At 39.0% G+C, this 21168-nt stretch overlaps 1 protein-coding gene across 3 annotated transcripts in view; it reads left to right on the forward strand.

Annotated features, from left to right (window-relative positions):
* Nucleotides 1-21168, forward strand: part of LOC134751577 (zinc finger protein rotund-like) — a 243087-nt gene that overhangs the window by 90580 nt on the left and 131339 nt on the right. For all 3 annotated transcript variants that reach the window (XM_063687050.1, XM_063687051.1, XM_063687052.1), the window contains 2 exons: nt 5382-5502; nt 6957-7099. In XM_063687050.1, the coding sequence (XP_063543120.1) occupies nt 5382-5502; nt 6957-7099 (264 nt within the window). The remainder of the gene's footprint in view (nt 1-5381; nt 5503-6956; nt 7100-21168) is intronic.

Genomic DNA, 21168 nt, shown 5'->3' on the forward strand with positions numbered 1-21168 from the left:
CCAGGCTGTATCTCAAGAACCGTAATAGCTAGACAGTTGAAATTTTCACAGATGATGTATTTATGTTGCCACTATAACAACAAATACTAAAAAGTACGGAACCCTCGGTGCGCGAGTCCGACTCGCACTTGGCCGGTTTTTATTTGTACAATAATGTGTTTTAATACTACTATATTAGAGGATAGTGAATCCCTGCGATTAAAAAAAAAGTTTCTTGATTAAGGTGTTAATATCTTAATTAGCAAAGTTTTATATTTTCCAATTTTTTTTATTTCAAGGTTTGATACCTAATTTGAAATATTTTTTTGAAAAATACATTTAAAAAGACTGTTTAACCTGAGTGTCTGTATTTTACGTTTTACTTGGGCAGCTATTAAATTTTGTGAACTTTTAGGGTTTAATAATAATTGAACCAATAATTTTACCCCCAAATATAAATATATAGATTAAATATTCACCCACCGAAGCTATATCGCGAATTATTTTATCAACAAGTCTTTAACTTCATATCACGAGCTTTGGAAATAAGACAAGTCGAAATGAGCGTTTTGTGTGTGGGCTTTTAATTAAGACGTTACCTATTCAACAGAATAAAAATAAAATTCCTTAATGACGAATTTCACCCCCCGTGGATCAAGATCGATGTTAAAAATCATGAATATTTATATAATACAATGTTGCATTTTGTTTTTACCAGTTTACGGAACCCTAAAAATAAAGTCAATATTAAAATGTCTCTTTTAATATTGACAGCTGACAGCTCTAGACAGCTGAAATTTTCACAGACGATGTATTTCCGTTGCCGCTATAACAACAAATACTAAAAAATACGGAACCCTCGGTGCGCGAGTCCAACTCGCACTTGGCCGGTTTTATGTTATTAAAAAAGAAAAAAAGAAAACAGTTGATTCAGATTGTATGCCAATTATTTTGTCTTAACTGTACGTATCTGAAGTTATTTATCTAAAATCTTTTGAAATAAATAATATTGTCCTTATTTAACAAAGATGTCCATTTAACAGATTCTACTTAAAATCTTATATAAGCGAATCTTTTAACAAAGAGAATAGAGTGTGTAGAGAGTTACTGTCATAGTAAATTTTGTAGTCACAGTAATTTAACTGCCATTTATCGACACAGAATTTTAAAACGTTGAAATAAAATTGTTAAATAACAAACGAAACCGTCAACGCCTTCTATCCGAGACTAGGTCAAAGGTAGTGGCGCCATCTGTTTGAGAATAAAATTTTCTTGATTTTCTTGGCACGTTTTTTCCTTAGACTGTATCCATCTATTACGGAGTTATATCTTTCTTTGTTATGACAACAACCCAGGTAGCAAAATGACGTAAAATGACGTCGGCGACGTCATAATGACGGCATTATTACGTCATTATGACGTCGCTGACGTCATTTGACGTCATTTTGCTACCTGGGAACTCTCTATACACTATATTCTCTTTGTTACACAGACTATACAGAGTGTATCTACAGTTAGCACAACTTTATCAAAGTGTATTGACACTTTAAACTCGACAAGGGAGCAAAAACAACCCCATTGGTCAGTGCAATCTTGGATATTGAGGCACTACATAGAGTGGTTATTACTCCCATTGATTAATAAAATTTATTCTCATCATCATCATCATCATGTCAGCCGATAGACGTCCACTGCTGGACATAGGCCTCCCCCAAGGCTCGCCACTCCGACCGATCCTGTGCCGCTCGCAACCGCCGAATTCCCGCGACCTTCACCAGGTCGTCGCTCCATTTCGTTGGAGGCCTACCGGCAGTTCGTCTTCCGGTACGCGGACGCCACTCCAGAACCTTCCGTCCCCACCGGCCATCAGTTCTGCGAGCAATGTGCCCCGCCCACTGCCACTTAAGGTTTGCAATTCTGCGGGCTATGTCGGTGACCCTAGTTCTACTGCGGATATCATCATTTCTGACTCTATCACGCAGAGAAACCCCGAGCAACGCTCTCTCCATTGCCCTTTGCGTGAAATTTATTCTAAATCGAGTTAATGTATCTATCTTTTTCAAATTTCTTGTAGATATTCAGATTAAGAATTTACTAATAGGTACCTACTCATACTCATTACGTGCACCGAGGGTTCCGTTCTTTTTAGTATTTGTTGTTGCAGCGGCAACAAAAATACATCATCTGTGAAAATTTGAACGGTTCATGAGATACAGCCAGGTGACAGACAGACGGATAGACGGACAGACGGACAGCGTAGTCTTAGTAACGGTCCCGCCGTTTTTACCCTTTGGGTACGGAACCCTAAAAATTACTTGTCAAAATCAGAAAATACATTTATATAATTACTAGCGACCAGCCCCGGCTTCGCACGGGTTACATATAACCGTACAAATTATACACTAAAACCTTCCTCAAGAATTACTCTATTGATAGGTGAAAACCGCATCAAAATCCATTGCGTAGTTTTAAAAATCTAAGCATACAGAGGGACAGACAGCGGAAAGCAACATTGTTTCATACTATGTAGTCATAATAACAAAATTTTATTGTACGTGTTATTATTGTTCGTAGATGTATCGTTTTTGATTGCAAATTTGCCCATGGGACTACTAGAGATATTCAATGGTTTTAATTTACTAAAATTGACCGCGGGTCCTTCAAAATTGTTTTAGCAGAACTCTAAGATGAGGTAAGATTGGTGGGTTATTAGGTAAATATGAAAAAAATTAAATAAAAAAAAAAATTGAATTTAGGTCGTTACCTAAATTTGCAAAGACAGCGGTTGCTTCGGATAATTTTTAAAGGATCGGAAACGTCCGATTTGCCCACTTTCAAATATAGTATAACTGGTTTAAATATTAATATGCTCTCAATGTCAAAGATATAGGGAGATTCCAAGAGCAACGCGCAAGTTTATATATTACTTAAGATTACCCCACCTAATTGTCCGAATACGTACCGGTAAAAACCACCCTCCTTTCGCTTTGTCGTATTACCTAAAATAATTAAAAATAAACAAATTAGCTAAGACAAAAATCGTTTTATCAGCTCTAGATACATCCTTAACCGGACCAAAACCGCAGTCAAAGGGCAGTTCTGCGCCAATATTTTAATGTTTGAAACAATAGTAATTTAGTACGATACGGGACACGCGGGACAAACGGGACAAATCGCGCGTGACTAATGGGACAGTCGTAGGTTATGAAATGGTCGCCCCAATTAAAGTTTGGGTTTTTGGTTTAATATTTGAGAGTTACAATAACATATTAAATCACATTTACAATCGGGTCTATCGCGAATTTATTTAGTTACCTCTATTTACCAACGTTTGGACACAGGAAAAATTAAATTAATAAATTCGCGATAGACCCGATTGTAAATGTGATTTAATATGTGTTCAAAACGCGAAAGTTTTAAATGTTATAATTCAATAACGTTGATAAAGGGTTAGTTATTTTAGTTGCAGGAAATTTGGGAAATTTTTGCCCTATAGGGTCACATATTCCAATTGAAAAAACGTTTCTAACAAATAAAATGATATTCCATTATTTATTTTTTATAGAAAGTCAATTTTATCCCATAACGCTTTTAACCTTAAACACTAGTCTAATCTACATTTCAAAATCATTATTATCGCTTTTGGCGACATGTTTCGGACTCGTCGGGAATCCTTCCTCAGGCATGAGTGTCCGCGGCGGCTTTACCCCGTGTAAGCGACTAAATTACTACTGAGTGAAACCGTAGTGATTTAAATATTTTGAAATATGTCTCACGCGATGGTTTAATTTCGACTATGTAGATTTGTCTACCTACGCTAGTCTTCCGCTTGCATTTATTTTATTTATAGCCTTCATCCAAACAAAAACCTACTCGTAGGTACTTACTCATTCTTGACCAAGTCCATAAGTCATAATTTAGCTAAATTACGTCCACTTGAATGATTTATCCTTATCAGACGGGCTAAGTGACCGCCGCACCCTTCTAGTTATTCATTATTTTGGAGTTATGTCACTTTGCCAAAGAGGGTGAGATGTGTTTCTTTGGTATTGTGTGTGTGGTAGATGGTTAAATTTATGTAGACTTGTTAGCATGATATGACTTTGTTATAGTAAGTGTACAATACAATAACTTTTTACTCTACACCATAACAAAAAATCTGCATTTTTTTTAAATGCAGATACGTCTGTAAACGATAGGTACATACCAATGTTAATATTAAAGGAAAAATATTTTCCTTCGTTAATATAAAAATGTTGCTAAAAATACAAATAAAATATTGCACGTTGTAATATTAGCACAGGGCGGACACGCTATACATAAAAATCACTTGCGTTTCTATGTGTAAACGGCACGTCTGTGCACGCGTCATGCGTCATTGTGTGAGTAAGTTGCTTAAAAATAGTACTGAGCGGCCGGCAAACGGCCGTCAATATGGTGTCGCGGGGTGAGGTAATTCGAGTCGGGGCGGGGCGGTGCGTGGCCGTTCTGTATGATAATACTATATTACTTATTCTGTGATATTAGTGTCTTTTCAGTTATATGACAAAAAAATTAAAAATGCCACACCGCTGGCCGGCCAGGGGTGTTCATAAAATTATCAAACATGTTCAAAAATATCTGAAAGTGCATGTTCAGATATTTTGGAGCACCTTGAACGCCGCGCTGATGGCGACCGTATTTTATACCATAATCCATTTTTGCCTCATTTTAGCATTATCAGCAATATTAGTTTGTCTTTTGACAAAATAACATGTTTCAAATGTTGTATATAGACCTGGGGCCCGTTTATCAAAAGCTTGTAGCTTGTGATACAAGTGGAAGTCCTCTTTTTATAGCTTTTGTTAGACAGGGACTTCCACTTGTATTACAAGCTACAAGCTTTTGATAAACGGGCCCCAGTTTGTCCCTTAGATATCAACCCTTAAACATATAAACTCTTTACTTTTATGATGTGAAAGTTGTGTGTTAAATATTTTAAGTATTTTCTGTCTAAGACGAATAGTATTAAAAAATGAATTTTTTTTATACTACGTCGGTGGCAAACAAGGATACGGCCCGCCTGATGTTAAGCAGTCTCCGTAGCCTATGTACGCCTGCAACTCCGGAGGAGTTACATGCGCGTTGCCGACCCTAACACTCCTCTCCCTCGTTGAGCTCTGGCAACCTTACTCACCGGCAGGAACACAACACTATGAGTAGTGTCTAGTGTTATTTGGCTGCGGTTTTCTGTAAGGTGGAGGTACTTCCCCAGTTGGGCTCTGCTCTAGATCTGGAAAGACATCCGCTGTACTGTGCCCTACCACACAAAACGAGATGTCATTCGCAGTGCCCATACCTCTCTTACTTTTATTCAAATCGTCATTAAGTGACAATTTTACAAGTCTTCTTTCTCTTTCCAGGCCAAAATGAGCACGGGCGATGGCACCGTCGGTGGTCACCAAAAAGCCGACGAAAGGCTTGGACACCATCAGTCCATGAGCCAGATGCTGTATGGAGCAGGCTTAGGCCCAGGACGATCAGGTTTGTACCCTAGTACCCTAACACCCTTTAGGCGACGATATAACACTTGTCAGTGCTCACCAAAAACAGAGAGACGAAGAAACTTGGACATAACCTTGGGATCATCAATGCAAAATTTGGGCTACGTCTTTGAGACAGCAATAGCACTAGACAGCCGACATACGTCTGGTATACTATGAGTTCTTTTGGGCCAGGATAATCAAGTTTGTATTGTACTCAATATCACATCTTACATATGATATGGTAGTTTTTTATCTACCCTACCAACTAAACGGTTGGTAATTTAGTTAGCCAGCTAAAAGCCGACTAACGGCTTGGACACCATCATGCATCAGTTCATGAGCCAGATGCTGTATAGAACAGGTTTAGGTCCAGGACGATCAGGTTTGTAGCCTACACCCACTATTATAATTTTCTACCTGCCACCAAAACTGTACAGTTTAGTTAGCCACCAGAAATCCGACACACAAACCATAAGCCAGTTGCTATATGGAGCGGGTCTTTAGGATTCTTGGGCCACGGCGATCAGGTATTATTTTCCACTATCACCAGACCCGCTGATGGAAGGCTGATACGTCATTCAAGTCAGACTGATGCTATATGGACTTAGCCTCGGTCCGCGACGATCAGTATTTAAATTTTGTGGTCGATCATCATTAGCTGATTGGAAAATTTGTATCTCATCAGAAACTAACCAAAGGCACATACGGCATCGTCAGTTGCTTGAGCTATCTCTCATTCTTGAGATTCTTCTACCAACGGTAGATTCAGTGATTAATCAGCAGCTGGCGCGTAAGAGTATGCGCGTACTCTTATACGATACGTTACTGCGGACTCATGCACAAAGTTGCCATATAGAAAACGTGCGGATGGCAACGCCATTTATTAACTCTGACCAGAACTGCTCTCGTGTAATGCGGTAGGCAACGTCCTTGGAGATTTAACTGTATACTTTATTTTTTTTAAATAATTAGTCTTGCCCTAAAAATACTTCCAAAATGCTAAAAATAATTGTAAGAAAAAAATATTTAACCTTATATAACTTCTGTATCTTTATTGAGTTTTTCATTATTTTCCGCACAACAGTTTTATCCTCGAACTTAAACTATCGTGAGACATATTTCAAAATATTTAGATCAGTACGGTTTCACTCACAATCGGTTTCTTAAAATAACAGTGAGTGAAACCGTACTGATCTAAATAGTTTTATCCTCCGTTCACTTCAAAATACGACATGGTTAAGAGCGTATCCTAAACAGCTTCGTGGATTTTGCTGTAGCGTACTCTTATCGAATGCGTGCTCTTACACCAGCTTACCCTAAATTTACTAATTTATGAAAGAAAATTCTTAGACAATTGGATGAACGGAACATACTCGTATTTGATTTGGTCTTATCATAAATTTGTCAACTATCTCTACCAGAAGCCCTCACAAGCCTCCTCACTCCTTCCAGGTTCCTCGTCCTCCTCACCGGTCGGGGGCACCAACACGGGCAGCGGCCTCCTCGTGGTCCCGCAGCCGCTCGGCAAGGGGCCTGCGAAATTGCAACCCCTGCACGCTCATGCGAGGAAGTACCACTGCAAGATGTGCCCTCAGGTATGTGCTCAATTTTTATTATTGTTGTTGAATTGTGTGCCTTTTTGAGTGCCACGACGCAATGATCTATTGTGGCATTTGTGGCCCTTTACTTATCTTCGAATCTAGGAAATTCCATATTCTTAGGTACCTCATAAGGTTGCCGTGCCGCCCTAAGTAGGTACTCCTTTTTGACAAGTAGTCCGCAGGAACAGATAATGTGCATTGCTGTCTCCTCTGACTCCGGGCAGAACCTCTTGTTCCTTTTCCATTTGAAACATATGTTTGTTCAATATCTTTCTCTCTTGTTCAGAATATGGTCAATTAACTACTCGTAGAACCAAACTTTAATCACATACTTTTAGGTAAGGAGGACATAAGCCAAATCATAACAATGGAACAAAAGACATCAACGAGCCTTTGGCCATATATGCATGCACTTCGTTTTGAAGGGACGATTAGATTGTTAATATACCCGTTTCTAAATGTGATTTAATATGAGTTTAAACCGCGAAAGTTTTAAATGTTATATAGATTGTTAATCACTGATTTAATTGCTGAGTTTGCTTAAGTATTTCAGTTGACTTATGAAAAATTGTGTACAAAAGTGACATAAGTCTCTAGAAATACACTCTCTTAAATACTGAAAATACGGAAACATTAAATGCGAGTTGTAGCAGTTAAACGACTTATTATACGCAAACAAAGTTAAATTAAAACTTCGTAGGACCCAGAGTTGGGCGGTATTTAGATAATTTCTTATGTAGATAATTATTTTCAATAAAATCATTTCTAATAAATTTATTCGAAGATAAATTCAATCACAAATAGTTCGTTGACAACTTTTTTATTTAGATAAATTATCTAGATGAAGATAACTGACCTCGTTTGTTATTGAAGTAAGCTTATTATAATAATTATAATAAATTTATATAGAATGTCACGTCGGTTCAAACCGTCACACTGACATTGCTCATAAAATCAAAAATGTATTGTTGCAAGTTCATATAATATACTATATATTTAAGTATGTACAAAACATTCATCACTTTTGTTGTAGGTTATTTTCATTTCATCTTGCCCGACCACTTGTAGTTCTACATGACTGTACTACTGACATTCATCTTTTATTTAAAATCTTAACTAATTTATCTAGATAAAAATTAAACTGATCTAGATAAATTCATAACAACAAATGACGTATTATTTAGTTATTTCAAATAAAAGATGATTTAGTGATCTTTCCGGTTATTCGTAAATAGAAATTTTTTGCCCAACTCTGGCTAAGACCAAACTATAATCACGTGCATAAGCCAAATCAAAACAACAGAAAAGACATTCACTTTGACGGGACGGCAAACGAGTCTAGTGGAGATTAATAATTATTAAATATCTCTATTAGACCGTAAACTAGTAAATTCTTCCAGTACACCGATTTGACAATAATGCCGCCAACGTTCTTAACAGTCCTTATCACTTTCCCGTCGCGATCTTTTTGTCCCGTTAAATATTTTGGCGTCGCCGCGGCATAAAAGGACCGCTGTGGGGCTAGGTGTCGACAACCGGTTTTTGGATGTTCGATTTTTAATAAGAAATTGATGGAGAGATTACGAGGAAATATTCCTTGCACGCATTGCTGGACCCGATGTGTAATTTTTTTATGTGTATATAATTATGTCTGTTGTTTTTGTATTGTTGTAAATTTTGTTTTTCCTCTTCTTGTCCTGTGTATGTGCGCTTTATGGAATAAATTACTTTTCTTTTTCTTCTATTTTAATAGATCTTGCGTATGCCAGCGAAGTGAAAACGATACTTGAATTAATACCTATATATTTAGTAATTGTAATCGTTGTTGATCGAATCGTTAACTAAAACCTGATAATTGGATGTTTTATGAGCCATTGTTCCTGCTTATACATAATTGTTTTATATTATTTTAACTAATATTTATTGATCAAAAAAACTTAACCTACCGTAATGCAGGTAAATTAATGCCAAATAACACGCAGGGCAATGCTGACAAATTGTAGCGGTTATGTTTTAATAGTAAATTAATATAATCTTTTTTTTTATTACTATTCGTCTATTCGCAATACTATCGTATAATACTTATACCTACTTTAAAAAATACAGAATTAATTTTTTGCTACAAAATATAATAAAATGTAAACCGAAAAATAAACTTCGATCAAACTCCGCTCAAATGAGAAATTATTATTGTTCTATTAAAATAAATATTGATCTGCATTTTGTATAAGCGCAATATGCATTGTAATAAAATTATTGTAAAATAATTACAAGGCAAATGCAATGTCCAAAAAGAATACTACATCAACAAGCAAGTTTGTGTAAATTTTTAGGTATAATACACGAAAAATGGAAATATTTTACGCTTGGGGCAAGGTTCTGGTATTTTTAGGGTTCCGTACCCAACAGGTAATAACGGGACGGGACGGGTATTACAAAGACCACTGTCCGTCCATCTGTCTGTCTGTATGTCTGTCTGTCCGTCCGTCTGTCACCAGGCTGTATCTCATGAACCGTGATAGCTAGACAGTTGAAATTTTTACAGATGTTGTATTTCTGTTGCCGCTATTACAACAAATACTAAAAACAGAATAAAATAAATAATTAAGTGGGGCTCCCATACAACAAACGTACGTGAGTGCGTGCGTATACGTTTTTTTGCTGTTTTTTGCGTAATGGTACGGAACCCTTCGTACGCGAGTCCGACTCGCACTTGGCCGGTTTTTAATTCGCTCACAGACGTACAGTTCCAGAAATTAATTTCAGTGACATTTCGTACCTTGTCATAGTGACAATCAATATGAAAGTCGCTAGGTACTTCATACTATTGTCACTGTGACATGGTACGAAATGGTACTGAAATAATTTCCTTGACCGTATCTTCCTGATGTAATGAAAATTAGTCAAGTTTGTGTTGTTGGTTGATATAGTGTGGGAAACCAATTATGTCAGTACATTTTTAAAATGATGTGGTTATAAATCTTAAGAGAGTTGTTAAGGGTAAAACCACTAGCTTAAGAAAAATACAGTATGATTATTTTTACTTATGCTCTACTGACAAACTACTCTAGGCAATTTATAAATATTTATTATTTTAAATGTTAAATGTTTAAAAAAACCGCAGTATGTTACCGACCCCTGGCCACCGGCGGAAAGCAAAGCGAAATGACGCTGCCCCGGAATCCCGAAATTTACACAAACCGAATAAGTATTAACCGATTCTACTTTTTGTCCGTCCGTCTGTCCGTCCGCCGGCATCCAGAATTTTTGTAATGACATTCTTTAGCTCCCGGTTTTGATTAGAAAGGTTGACGATGACGAAAGCCTTCGCTACGCCGTTTTAAACTCTATACAGCTCAGGGATAGACAACATTTTTGAGTGAGTTTTTTTTTATTAAAACAAAACAGAAATTATAGTTGGACGAGAGACTTTTTTTGCAAGAAATGTTAGAAATTCTTTTTCGGAGATTTTTTAAGGGAAATTTTTGAGCTAAGCGGTCCTTAGAAAATAAAAATGTGCTCCGAAATGTTTTACTACTTAACTATTTATAAATACATTTATAATTTTTTAAATACATAAATAGAATACCCGTTTGAAAACCCTTCTTTAATGAATGTGCATTGAATATACAATTTGAACTTTGTCATTAATGGGCTCAATATTTTCGACATACTTTATTTTATCTTAAAAACCATATTGTGACGATATACGGCCCACAGACATATATTGCTGCTGTACCCCTAGCACAGGGCGGACACGCTATACATCAATAATCACTTACGTTTCTATGTGTGAACGGCACGTCTGTACACGCGGCATGCGTCATTGTGTGAGTAAGTTGCTTAAAAACAGTACTGAGAGGCCGGCAAACGGCCGTCAATCTGGTGTCGCGGGGCGAGGTAATTCAAGTCGGGGCGGGGCGGTGCGTGCCCGTTCTGTATGATAATACTATACTTATTCTGTGCCCCTAGTGTACATTTCATTCGATAGCGTGACGGACTTACGCGTTCAAGTTAAGGGGCTCCCTAACACCAATGACCTTCGATCTGAATCCCTTAGCTAATATCATAGAGTAACTTATACTAGAGCGGTACTGTCATAGTAAATTTTGTAACCCCAGTAAATTCACTGCCATCTGTCGACACACTTTAAAACTAAAAATGAAGATTTCTAAAAATACGATAGAATGTATTTAAATATAGATAAATGATTTTTTTTTATTTGCATTAATTATTTTTATGATTTTGACCCATGTTCTTTCACTGATATGCGTTAAAATTGTTAAATAACAAACGAAACCGTCAACGCCATCTATACGACTGTAGGCCAAAACTAGTAGCGCCCTCTGAACGAGAATCAAATTTTCTTGATTTTCGAGGCACGTTTTTTCCTTAGACTGTATCCATCTATTTCGGAGTTATATCTATCTTTGCTAATATTAACAGCAACTGTATTACGTCACATAGCGCCGCAAAGTATGTCAGCGCCAGCCAATATTAATTGGAGCGGCGTTAATAATAGCGTAAGCGCCAATTACCATAAGGTACCTTTACCGTGAGACGTCATCTTTTACTATTTCATATCTAGTGAATCTCTAATTCATTTCCCGAATCGAACCGTAAGTATTGACCTTACTACAGACTTCGCAACCATACCTACCATTGATAAATAAACCTTTTTTGTCACAGCCAGTTATGAAATATAGCCAATACATGGATATATACAGAAGTCCCGACAATGATAAAGAGTCGGTGGCCACCACTCATCAAAATTCAGTTCGTCAACTGCGCGGTACGGTGCGCACGCAAAATTATACCAATATCGAAAAAAAGCTCATTCATCATCTTCCTCGTGTTGTCCCGGCATTTTTCCACGGCTCTGGGAGCCTGGGGTCCGCTTGGCAACTAATCCCACGCAACCATACCTACCATTGATAAATAAACCTTTTTTGTCACAGCCAGTTATGAAATATAGCCAATACATGGATATATACAGAAGTCCCGACAATGATAAAGAGTCGGTGGCCACCACTCATCAAAATTCAGTTCGTCAACTGCGCGGTACGGTGCGCACGCAAAATTATACCAATATCGAAAAAAAGCTCATTCATCATCTTCCTCGCGTTGTCCCGGCATTTTTCCACGGCTCTGGGAGCCTGGGGTCCGCTTGGCAACTAATCCCAAGAATTGGCTTAGGCACTAGTTTTTACGAAAGCGACTGCCATCTGACCCTCCAACCCAGAGGGGAAACAATTTAACCTTTTAGTTTTATTTTCTGTCACTCCATTTAAATTTAACAACCCGGCCGTCACGCGGTAGCTATTTTACGATAAATAAGTCGAATGAAAGTGATTCTGATGACTATCTTATGATAAATAAGTCGAGTGATTGCAACCGCGCTGCTATCTTACGATAAATAAGTCGAATGAAAGCGATTATGATGACTATCTTTCAACTATTTGGCTATTCAATGACACTCTTACGATATTCTTTCAACTAAAAAGCTGAAAGAAGTGCGCCCAAATCGCGTCGAGAGAACGTCGTCGGATCCTTCTTTCGACCATTTACACAGCTATCTCTCGACCAAATAGCTGAAAGAGAAACGTAATGGTGCCTTTCTTACGACATAATTTGCTAGTTGGGAAGGCCTTGTTGGGATTAGTCCGGTTTCCTCACGATGTTTTCCTTCACCGAAAAGCGACTGGTAAATATCAAATGATATTTCGTACATAAGTTCCGAAAAACTCATTGGTACGAGCCGTGGTTTGAACCCGCCTCCGGGTTGCAAGTCACACGCTCTTACCGCTAGGCCACCAGCGCTCTCGGATCGGAAAAAAGCTCATTATAAAAGTATTTTTTTATCAAGCAGACACGTCTGCGAGCGATACTACATTTTTTTTATATTAAAGGAAAAATGGAAACCTGAATAGATTAGAAATGGGCGATGTTCCGAAAGGTCGCAAGTTCGAGTCTTGCCGAAAGCGCTGTTCTTTTTTAGTTTTTCATTTATTTATTTTTAGTGTGGGATGGGACTTATGGGATCACTTCGGTCTTGCAAATCAGTTAAATGCGTTTTTCTCAGAGACCGTTTGACATAGATACCTAAAATTTAAAACAGTTATTTTATAATATTTTTGACTTGGACGCATTTTATCCGGACTGGCGGGAAATTTTAAACGACAGGGTCGAGTGGAGGAAACGAGGGGAGGCCTTTGCCCAGCAGTGGTAGTATCCCAGGCTAATAAAAAAAAATTTTTTTTCTTTGTATAATTATTTGAAGTAAGATTGTGTCCTGTGTATTTGTAATCAAGTTCTATATCATATAACTATCGGTACAACGAGCTGCAAAATTACATGGACACATTATAAATTGAATTCATTCATAGTGGCCATGCACTTTTGCAGCTGAGCTATATCAATTCTAGCTTTACGTGCGCATGCGTTTAGGTCAGTGTCATTTTACGTCTCTGAGGTTGACGTTACGAACCTACCTCTGAAGCCCTGGGGCCCTGGGGCTAGGCTAAACCTAAAATAACCCTAAGTTAAAGCTATTTGTCAAAGGGAGATCAAAATAAATAAATAAAATATTTTATATTTTGTAATGTGATGTAATGTGTGGTATTTTCTATAAAAAAAGGACCTTATTGTCGATGGCGCTTACGCCATTATAAACGATGCTCCGATATAAATACAATGCCGCACGACGCTGTGCGGCGTAAGCGCCATCGACTGGCCTCCAAAAAGCTTGGGGTGCTTAACAGAGCCAAACAGTACTTCACACCGGGTCACCGACTTTTGTTATATAAAGCGCAGGTTCGACCCCATATGGAGTACTGTTCTCATCTCTGGTCTGGCGCTCCACAATACCAGCTCCTTCCCCTTGACTCCATCCAACGTCGGGCAGTTCGTATTGTCGGCAATTCCGAACTTACTGACGGCTTAGAACCTCTTAGTCTTCGGAGAGACGTTGGCTCTCTTTGCATGTTCTACCGTCTGTACAATGGGGAATGTTCCGAAGAACTTTTTGATCTGGTGCCATCGTCTCGTTTCTATCACCGCACCTCCCGCCAAAGGAGCAAAGCTCATCCTCACTTCTTAGACACATGGCACACCATGAATAAGCGGGCATCCCGCTCGTTTCTTCCCAGAACGTGCAGAATGTGGAATGAGTTGCCTCCTGAGGTATTTCCTTTGTGCTACGACATGGGATTCTTCAAGAAGCGGGTATTTAGGGTTCTCAAGGGTCGGCAATGCTTAAGTGGCTCCTGTGATGTTGCTTACGTCCATGGGCGACGATGACTGCTTCCCATCAGGCTCGTCTGCTCGTTTGCTGAACATCACATAAAAAAAAAAAAAAAAAAAGGTCCCTTTTCATAGAAAATGCCCCATATGGCTTTTAAGATCTGAAATAAATGATTTTTATTTGATTTTATTTATTTATTATATGCGATATAACCTGTTTAAATAGTTTTGTCATTGAAAAATTCAAAATTACATTGTTATTGTTCTGCAGACTCTACTTTCGACAATTAATTCGCTATCAGGCGTTTTTACGCCTACCGACATCTAACGCGCCTTTAAACTGCACATAAATTATCATATTTATTGTTCGATATCAGTGGAATGTCCATACAACTCGATTCCTACAGGCTTGCCCATTTTGAGTGAGTTTAGCAAGTTAGCTGCGGCGGGCAACGTCTAACCTCTTCATAAAACTTTACGGGCCTGATTTAGTTAAATTATGTTATATCCCTTTCTTACAAATACATAAGTCAAAATGACAGATAAAGACGCACGATTCATAGCTAATACCGCCATAATTATTTAAGACGCACCACCACTTAACAGCATTTATACGTCATTATGACCCCATAATTACGTCATTATGACGTCGCTGACGTCACTGCTGCCTGGGTACTAGCGGTTATTTTTTTAAATCTGTAAAGCTACTGGCAGTAATATGTATATCAATTATGTACTCGTACCTATATTTTAGTATATTTTTTTGTATATTGTATAGTTTGTTATGTTTTTCAGTAGTTCCACTAGTTCCAAATAAAAAAATTCTAACTTTCCTCTTTGCACTAACTTTGCATTAAGTCCGCCATTTGTATCTTTTGTATTTTGTGCAATAATTGTGTTTAGATAAATTAATATAGGTATCTTATAAATGCAATATGCCAGTAATTTACATTTAACATGACCAAACCATTTTCACAAACTGCATTCAATAAAAGAAACACCCCAAACGACAAAAACCCAATATTAGATCCGACAAAATCATCTTACAAATTTCCACCATCTTGTATTAAGCACCCTATCACTACTACCACTTTATTAACCGAATCCCTTCAATGTAAAGTCAACTCTATCGTAATGTAAATACGAGTAAATTTAACTGTAAATTGAGCTTGGTATTTCTTAAGACACTTCAGCATTTTCGCTCAGCTTTATCAACGAAATTTATATTCTATTTCGTATTGTTAAGGTTGATTTTTGTTTGTGAGAAGGGTTTAAGGCGGTGTGACACTGATGGCTGTCAATTTTTCTTGACGTGAAATGTGCTTGATTTCCGGTCATCGTCGTTATGGTGTATTTATTATGTCTATTTGTGGAATAAGCTTACTAATGCGTCTTGTCTCACAGCCCCAATGGTATCCCTATTTTGTTAAGAAAATTTAGCTAGATTTATTTCAGACTAGCTTTTTCCTGCGACTTTTTCTGCGTGGAATGACGACTGCGATGATTGATAAAATTATCCTATGTCCTATTAAATTTCATCATCCGCAACAGCGGTTTAAACGTGAAAGATACCTAAATTTGTCACAGGTATATAAAATATGTAGATTATAAGCAGCAAAGTTAAGTGGCCCATTCATATTAGTGACTATCCCCTGACAGACACATAGACACATAGACAGACATAATTACTTTGACATTTATGATATAAGTAGGCATTCTTTCAGAGATTTATGAGTAAGTAATCTAATTATTCTGTTGCTTGCGGCAAACATTTTGAACAAGAATGTTTTCAAACAACAACATTAAGGAAAACCCTGGAGAGAGGCTCGATCCCAAGTTTAATCCTACCTGTATCAGAACCAGAATCCAACAGCGCGATAATAAACTCTCTAAATGCGGACTGCTGGCGACTCATAACTATTTGCCAGTTCGGGACCTCATGTCATGTGGATGGAACGGACCTGCAAACACTGGCAGAACTCAGTGCTTCATCACATATCACATCGCCGAAATTTGATTCGGATATACAAAGATTTAATAGGCTCTTTGGATTGTTCCTGGTGGGTTTAACCCTGCCAAGGCCCCAGATAAATTTTTCGTTACGAAAGACGACGACGAAATTATTACTATCTTCATGGAAAAATCGGTTGAGTGGTGGCCTTCCTTCAAACTGGCTCAAAAAATGTGGACCTGCAGTCCGGAAGTTGGATGCCGACTGCCAATATTTTGAGGACGTTGTGGAGGTTCTCAGGGAGACCTGCCCTAACTTGGAAGTCCTTAGGCTGATGAATTTAAAAAAGAAGGTGTCGGCTGTCGCCAACCAGCACGCAGTACTTCCCGAAACTGGCCCGGCTCGCATTCCAAGACTGTAACGAGATAACAGACGATTGCGTCAACCAGTTCCTAACGAGCGAAATGAACCATCAGAACCAGAATCCAACAGCGCGATAATAAATTCTCTAAATGCGGACTGCTGGCGACTCATCTTAGACTATTTGCCAGTTCGGGATCTCATGTGGAGCACATATCACACCGCCGAATTTTGATTCGGATATACAAAGATTTAATAGAGGCTCTACGGATTGTTCCTGGTGGGTTTAACCCTGCCAGGCCCCAGATAAATTTTTCGTTACGAAAGACGACGACGAAATTATTACTATCATCATGGAAAAATCGGTTGACTGGTGGCCTTCCTTCAAACTTTGGCTCAAAAAATGTGGACCTGCAGTCCGGAAGTTGGATGCAGACTGCCAATATTTTGAGGACGTTGTGAAGGTTCTCAGGGACACCTGCCCTAACTTGGAAGTCCTTAGGCTGATGAATTTAAAAAAGAAGCTTTCGCCAACCAGCACGCAGTACTTCCCGAAACTGGCCCGGCTCGCGTTCCAAGACTGTAACGAGATAACAGACGATTGCGTCAACCAGTTCCTAACGAGCGAAATGAACGAATTGTGCTTATTCACCTCAGACGGATACAAACACGTCACAGGCAGATTCCTAAACAATTTGAAAATTGATAAGATGAAGTATGAAATGTCTCAAATTAGACTTAATATCTGCTGTAAATTTCTCCTTTCTGCTTTCTTGCGCGGACCGTTTAAAAAATCTAATTTAGTCCTCCATATAGACAACAGACTTGGAAATACCAACAAACTTCATGGGCTATTGGACAAAATGCCAAACTTAGAAGAGTTTTCTTTCTTAGTTTACGGTGTGCCGACTAATGATAATAACGACCAGCGTCGGCAAAGTAGTAATGTGTTTTTTGAGTCGGTGTGTCGTCTTAAGAAGTTGCATTGGTATGAGGCAAATTTCGTGGATGTGTGGGATCAGCATTTGGAAGCATTGGCTATGAATTGTAAGGAATTGTTGGGTGTGCGCTCGCCTTGCAACCGAATAACTAAAGTCAGACTTGCCGGGCTGTGTCGTGTGAGCTGGGGCCTCAGCTCTGCGAGCTCAACTTATATAGAAGCGGCCTTGATGACGACTCCATAGTCGCGTGTGTCTACGCGTGCCCGAAACTCGTGTGGCTGGACATATCCGACAGAAGCATATCGGACATCGTAATAGGATGCATAGCGGAGGCGCGGCGCGTCATGCGCGCGAACTTGCGCGGGAGCAAGTACGCCAGCGATAAAGACAACAATCTACGCTTTAAACTGCAGCTGCTGGTTGACCCTTTGAAGAGCCAGTTGGAGCTTTTATTAAGTCCATTGAGTCAATACAGAGCAAGACCTCTTGGTCTACACAGACCATTATGTACACAGATTAAAAAATTTGAGGATGTCCTCGACATACAGTGAGAGATATCTCTTTCTCGCTCTCAATCATGGGTGCGTCTCTGCAGTAGTTCCATAAATCTCGTAAAATAGGTACTGAAGTAGAAGTGTGTTACTTTATATTATTGAAAAATTAAAAAAAGAGCTTAATGAAATTATAGTTGGTCAGGCAAATCTTGTCATTTAAAAAATCTAACCTCCTTGAGTCCTTCATATAGACAACAGACTTGGAATTAACAACAATCTTCATGGGCTATTTATTGGACAAAATGCCAAACTTAGAAGAGTTTTCTTTCTTAGTCTACGGTGTGCCGACTAATGATAATAACGATTAGCGTCGGCAAAGTAGTATTGTGTTTTTCGAGTCGGTGTCTCGTCTTAAGAAGTTGCATTGGTTTGAGGCAAATTTCGTGGATGTGTGGGATCAGCATTTGGAAGCATTGGCTATGAATTGTAAGGAATTGTTCGGTGTGCGCTCGCCTTGCAACCGAATAACTAAAGTCGGACTTGCCGCGCTGTGTCGTGAGCTGGGGCCTCAACTCTGCGAGCTCAACTTATATAGAAGCGGCCTTGATGACGACTCCATAGTCGCGTGTGTCTACGCGTGCCCGAAACTCGTGTGGCTGGACATATCCGACAGAAGCGTATCGGACATCGTAATAGGACGCATAGCGGAGGCGCGACGCGACGTGCGCGCGAACTTGCGCGGGAGCAAGTAAGCCAGCGACAACGAACACAATCTGCGCTTTAAACTGCAGTTGCCGGTTGACCCTTTAAAGAGCCAGTTGGAGCTTTTATTAAGTCCATTGAGTCAATACAGAGCAAGACCTCTTGGTCTACACAGACCATTATGTACACAGATTAAAAAAATTGAGGATGTCCTCGACATATAGTGAGAGATATCTCTTTCTCGCTCTCAATCATGGGTGCGTCTCTGCAGTAGTTCCATAAATCTCGTGAAATAGGTACTGAAGTAGAAGTGTGTTACTTTATATTATTGAAAAATTAAAAAAAGAAAAATGAAATTTTAGTTGGTCAGGCAAATCTTGTCATTTAAAAAATCTAACTACTTTAGTCCTTCATATAGACAACAGACTTGGAATTAACAACAAACTTCATGGGCTATTATTGGACAAAATGCCAAACTTAGAAGAGTTTTCATTCTTAGTCTACGGTGTGCCGACTAATGATAATAACGATTAGCGTCGGCAAAGTAGTATTGTGTTTATCGAGTCGGTGTCTCGTCTTTAGAAGTTGCATTGGTTTAAGGCAAATTTCGTGGATGTGTGGAATCAGCATTTGGAAGCATTGGCTATGAATTGTAAGGAATTGTTGGGTGTGCGCTCGCCTTGCAACCGAATAACTAAAGTCGGACTTGCCGCGCTGTGTCGTGAGCTGGGGCCTCAACTCTGCGAGCTCAAATTATATAGAAGCGGCCTTGATGACGACTCCATAGTCGCGTGTGTCTACGCGTGCCCGAAACTCGTGTGGCTGGACAAATCCGACAGAAGCGTATCGGACATCGTAATAGGACGCATAGCAGAGGCGCGGCCCGACATGCGCGCGAACTTGCGCGGGAGCAAGTACGCCAGCGACAACGACAACAATCTGCGCTTTAAACTGGAGTTGCCGGTTGACCCTTTAAAGAGCCAGTTGGAGCTTTTATTAAGTCCATTGAGTCAATACAGAGCAAGACCTCTTGGTCTACACAGACCATTATGTACACAGATTAAAAAAATTGAGGATGTCCTCGACATACAGTGAGAGATATCTCTTTCTCGCACTCAATAATGGGTGCGTCTCTGCAGTAGTTCCAAAAGTCTCGTAAAATAGGTACTGAAGTAGAAGTGTGTTACTTTATATTATTGAAAAATTAAAAAAAATGAACTTAATGAAATTATAGTTGGTCAGGCAAATCTTGTCATTTAAAAAATCTAACTACTTTAGTCCTTCATATAGACAACAGACTTGGAATTAACAAAAAACTTCATGGGCTATTTATTGGACAAAATGCCAAACCTAGAAGAGTTTTCTTTCTTAGTCTACGGTGTGCCGACTAATGATAATAACGATCAGCGTAGGCAAAGTAGTATTGTGTTTTTCGAGTCGGTGTCTCGTCTTAAGAAGTTGCATTGGTTTGAGGCAAATTTCGTGGATGTGTGGGATCAGCATTTGGAAGCATTGGCTATGAATTGTAAGGAATTGTTCGGTGTGCGCTCGCCTTGCAACCGAATAACTAAAGTCGGACTTGCCGCGCTGTGTCGTGAGCTGGGGCCTTAACTCTGCGAGCTCAACTTATATAGAAGCGGCCTTGATGACGACTCCATAGTCGCGTGTGTCTACGCGTGCCCGAAACTCGTGTGGCTGGGCATATCCGACAGAAGCGTATCGGACATCGTAATAGGACGCATAGCGGAGGCGCGGCGCGACATGCGCGCGAACTTTCGCGGGAGCAATTACGCCAGCGACAACGACAACAATCTGCGCTTTATACTGCAGCTGCTGGTTGACCCTTTGAAGAGCCAGTTGGAGCTTTTATTAAGTCCATTGAGTCCATACAGAGCAAGACCTCTTGGTCTACACAGACCATTATGTACACAGATTAAAAAATTTGAGGATGTCCTCGACATACAGTGAGAGATATCTCTTTCTCGCTCTCAATCATGGGTGCGTCTCTGCAGTAGTTCCATAAATCTCGTAAAATAGGTACTGAAGTAGAAGTGTGTTACTTTATATTATTGAAAAATTAAAAAAAGAGCTTAATGAAATTATAGTTGGTCAGGCAAATCTTGTCATTTAAAAAATCTAACCTCCTTGAGTCCTTCATATAGACAACAGACTTGGAATTAACAACAATCTTCATGGGCTATTTATTGGACAAAATGCCAAACTTAGAAGAGTTTTCTTTCTTAGTCTACGGTGTGCCGACTAATGATAATAACGATCAGCGTCGGCAAAATAGTATTGTGTTTTTCGAGTCGGTGTCTCGTCTTAAGAAGTTGCATTGGTTTGAGGCAAATTTCGTGGATGTGTGGGATCAGC

Source organism: Cydia strobilella, chromosome 22, assembly GCF_947568885.1.
Source record: "Cydia strobilella chromosome 22, ilCydStro3.1, whole genome shotgun sequence".
NCBI lineage: Eukaryota > Metazoa > Arthropoda > Insecta > Lepidoptera > Tortricidae > Cydia > Cydia strobilella.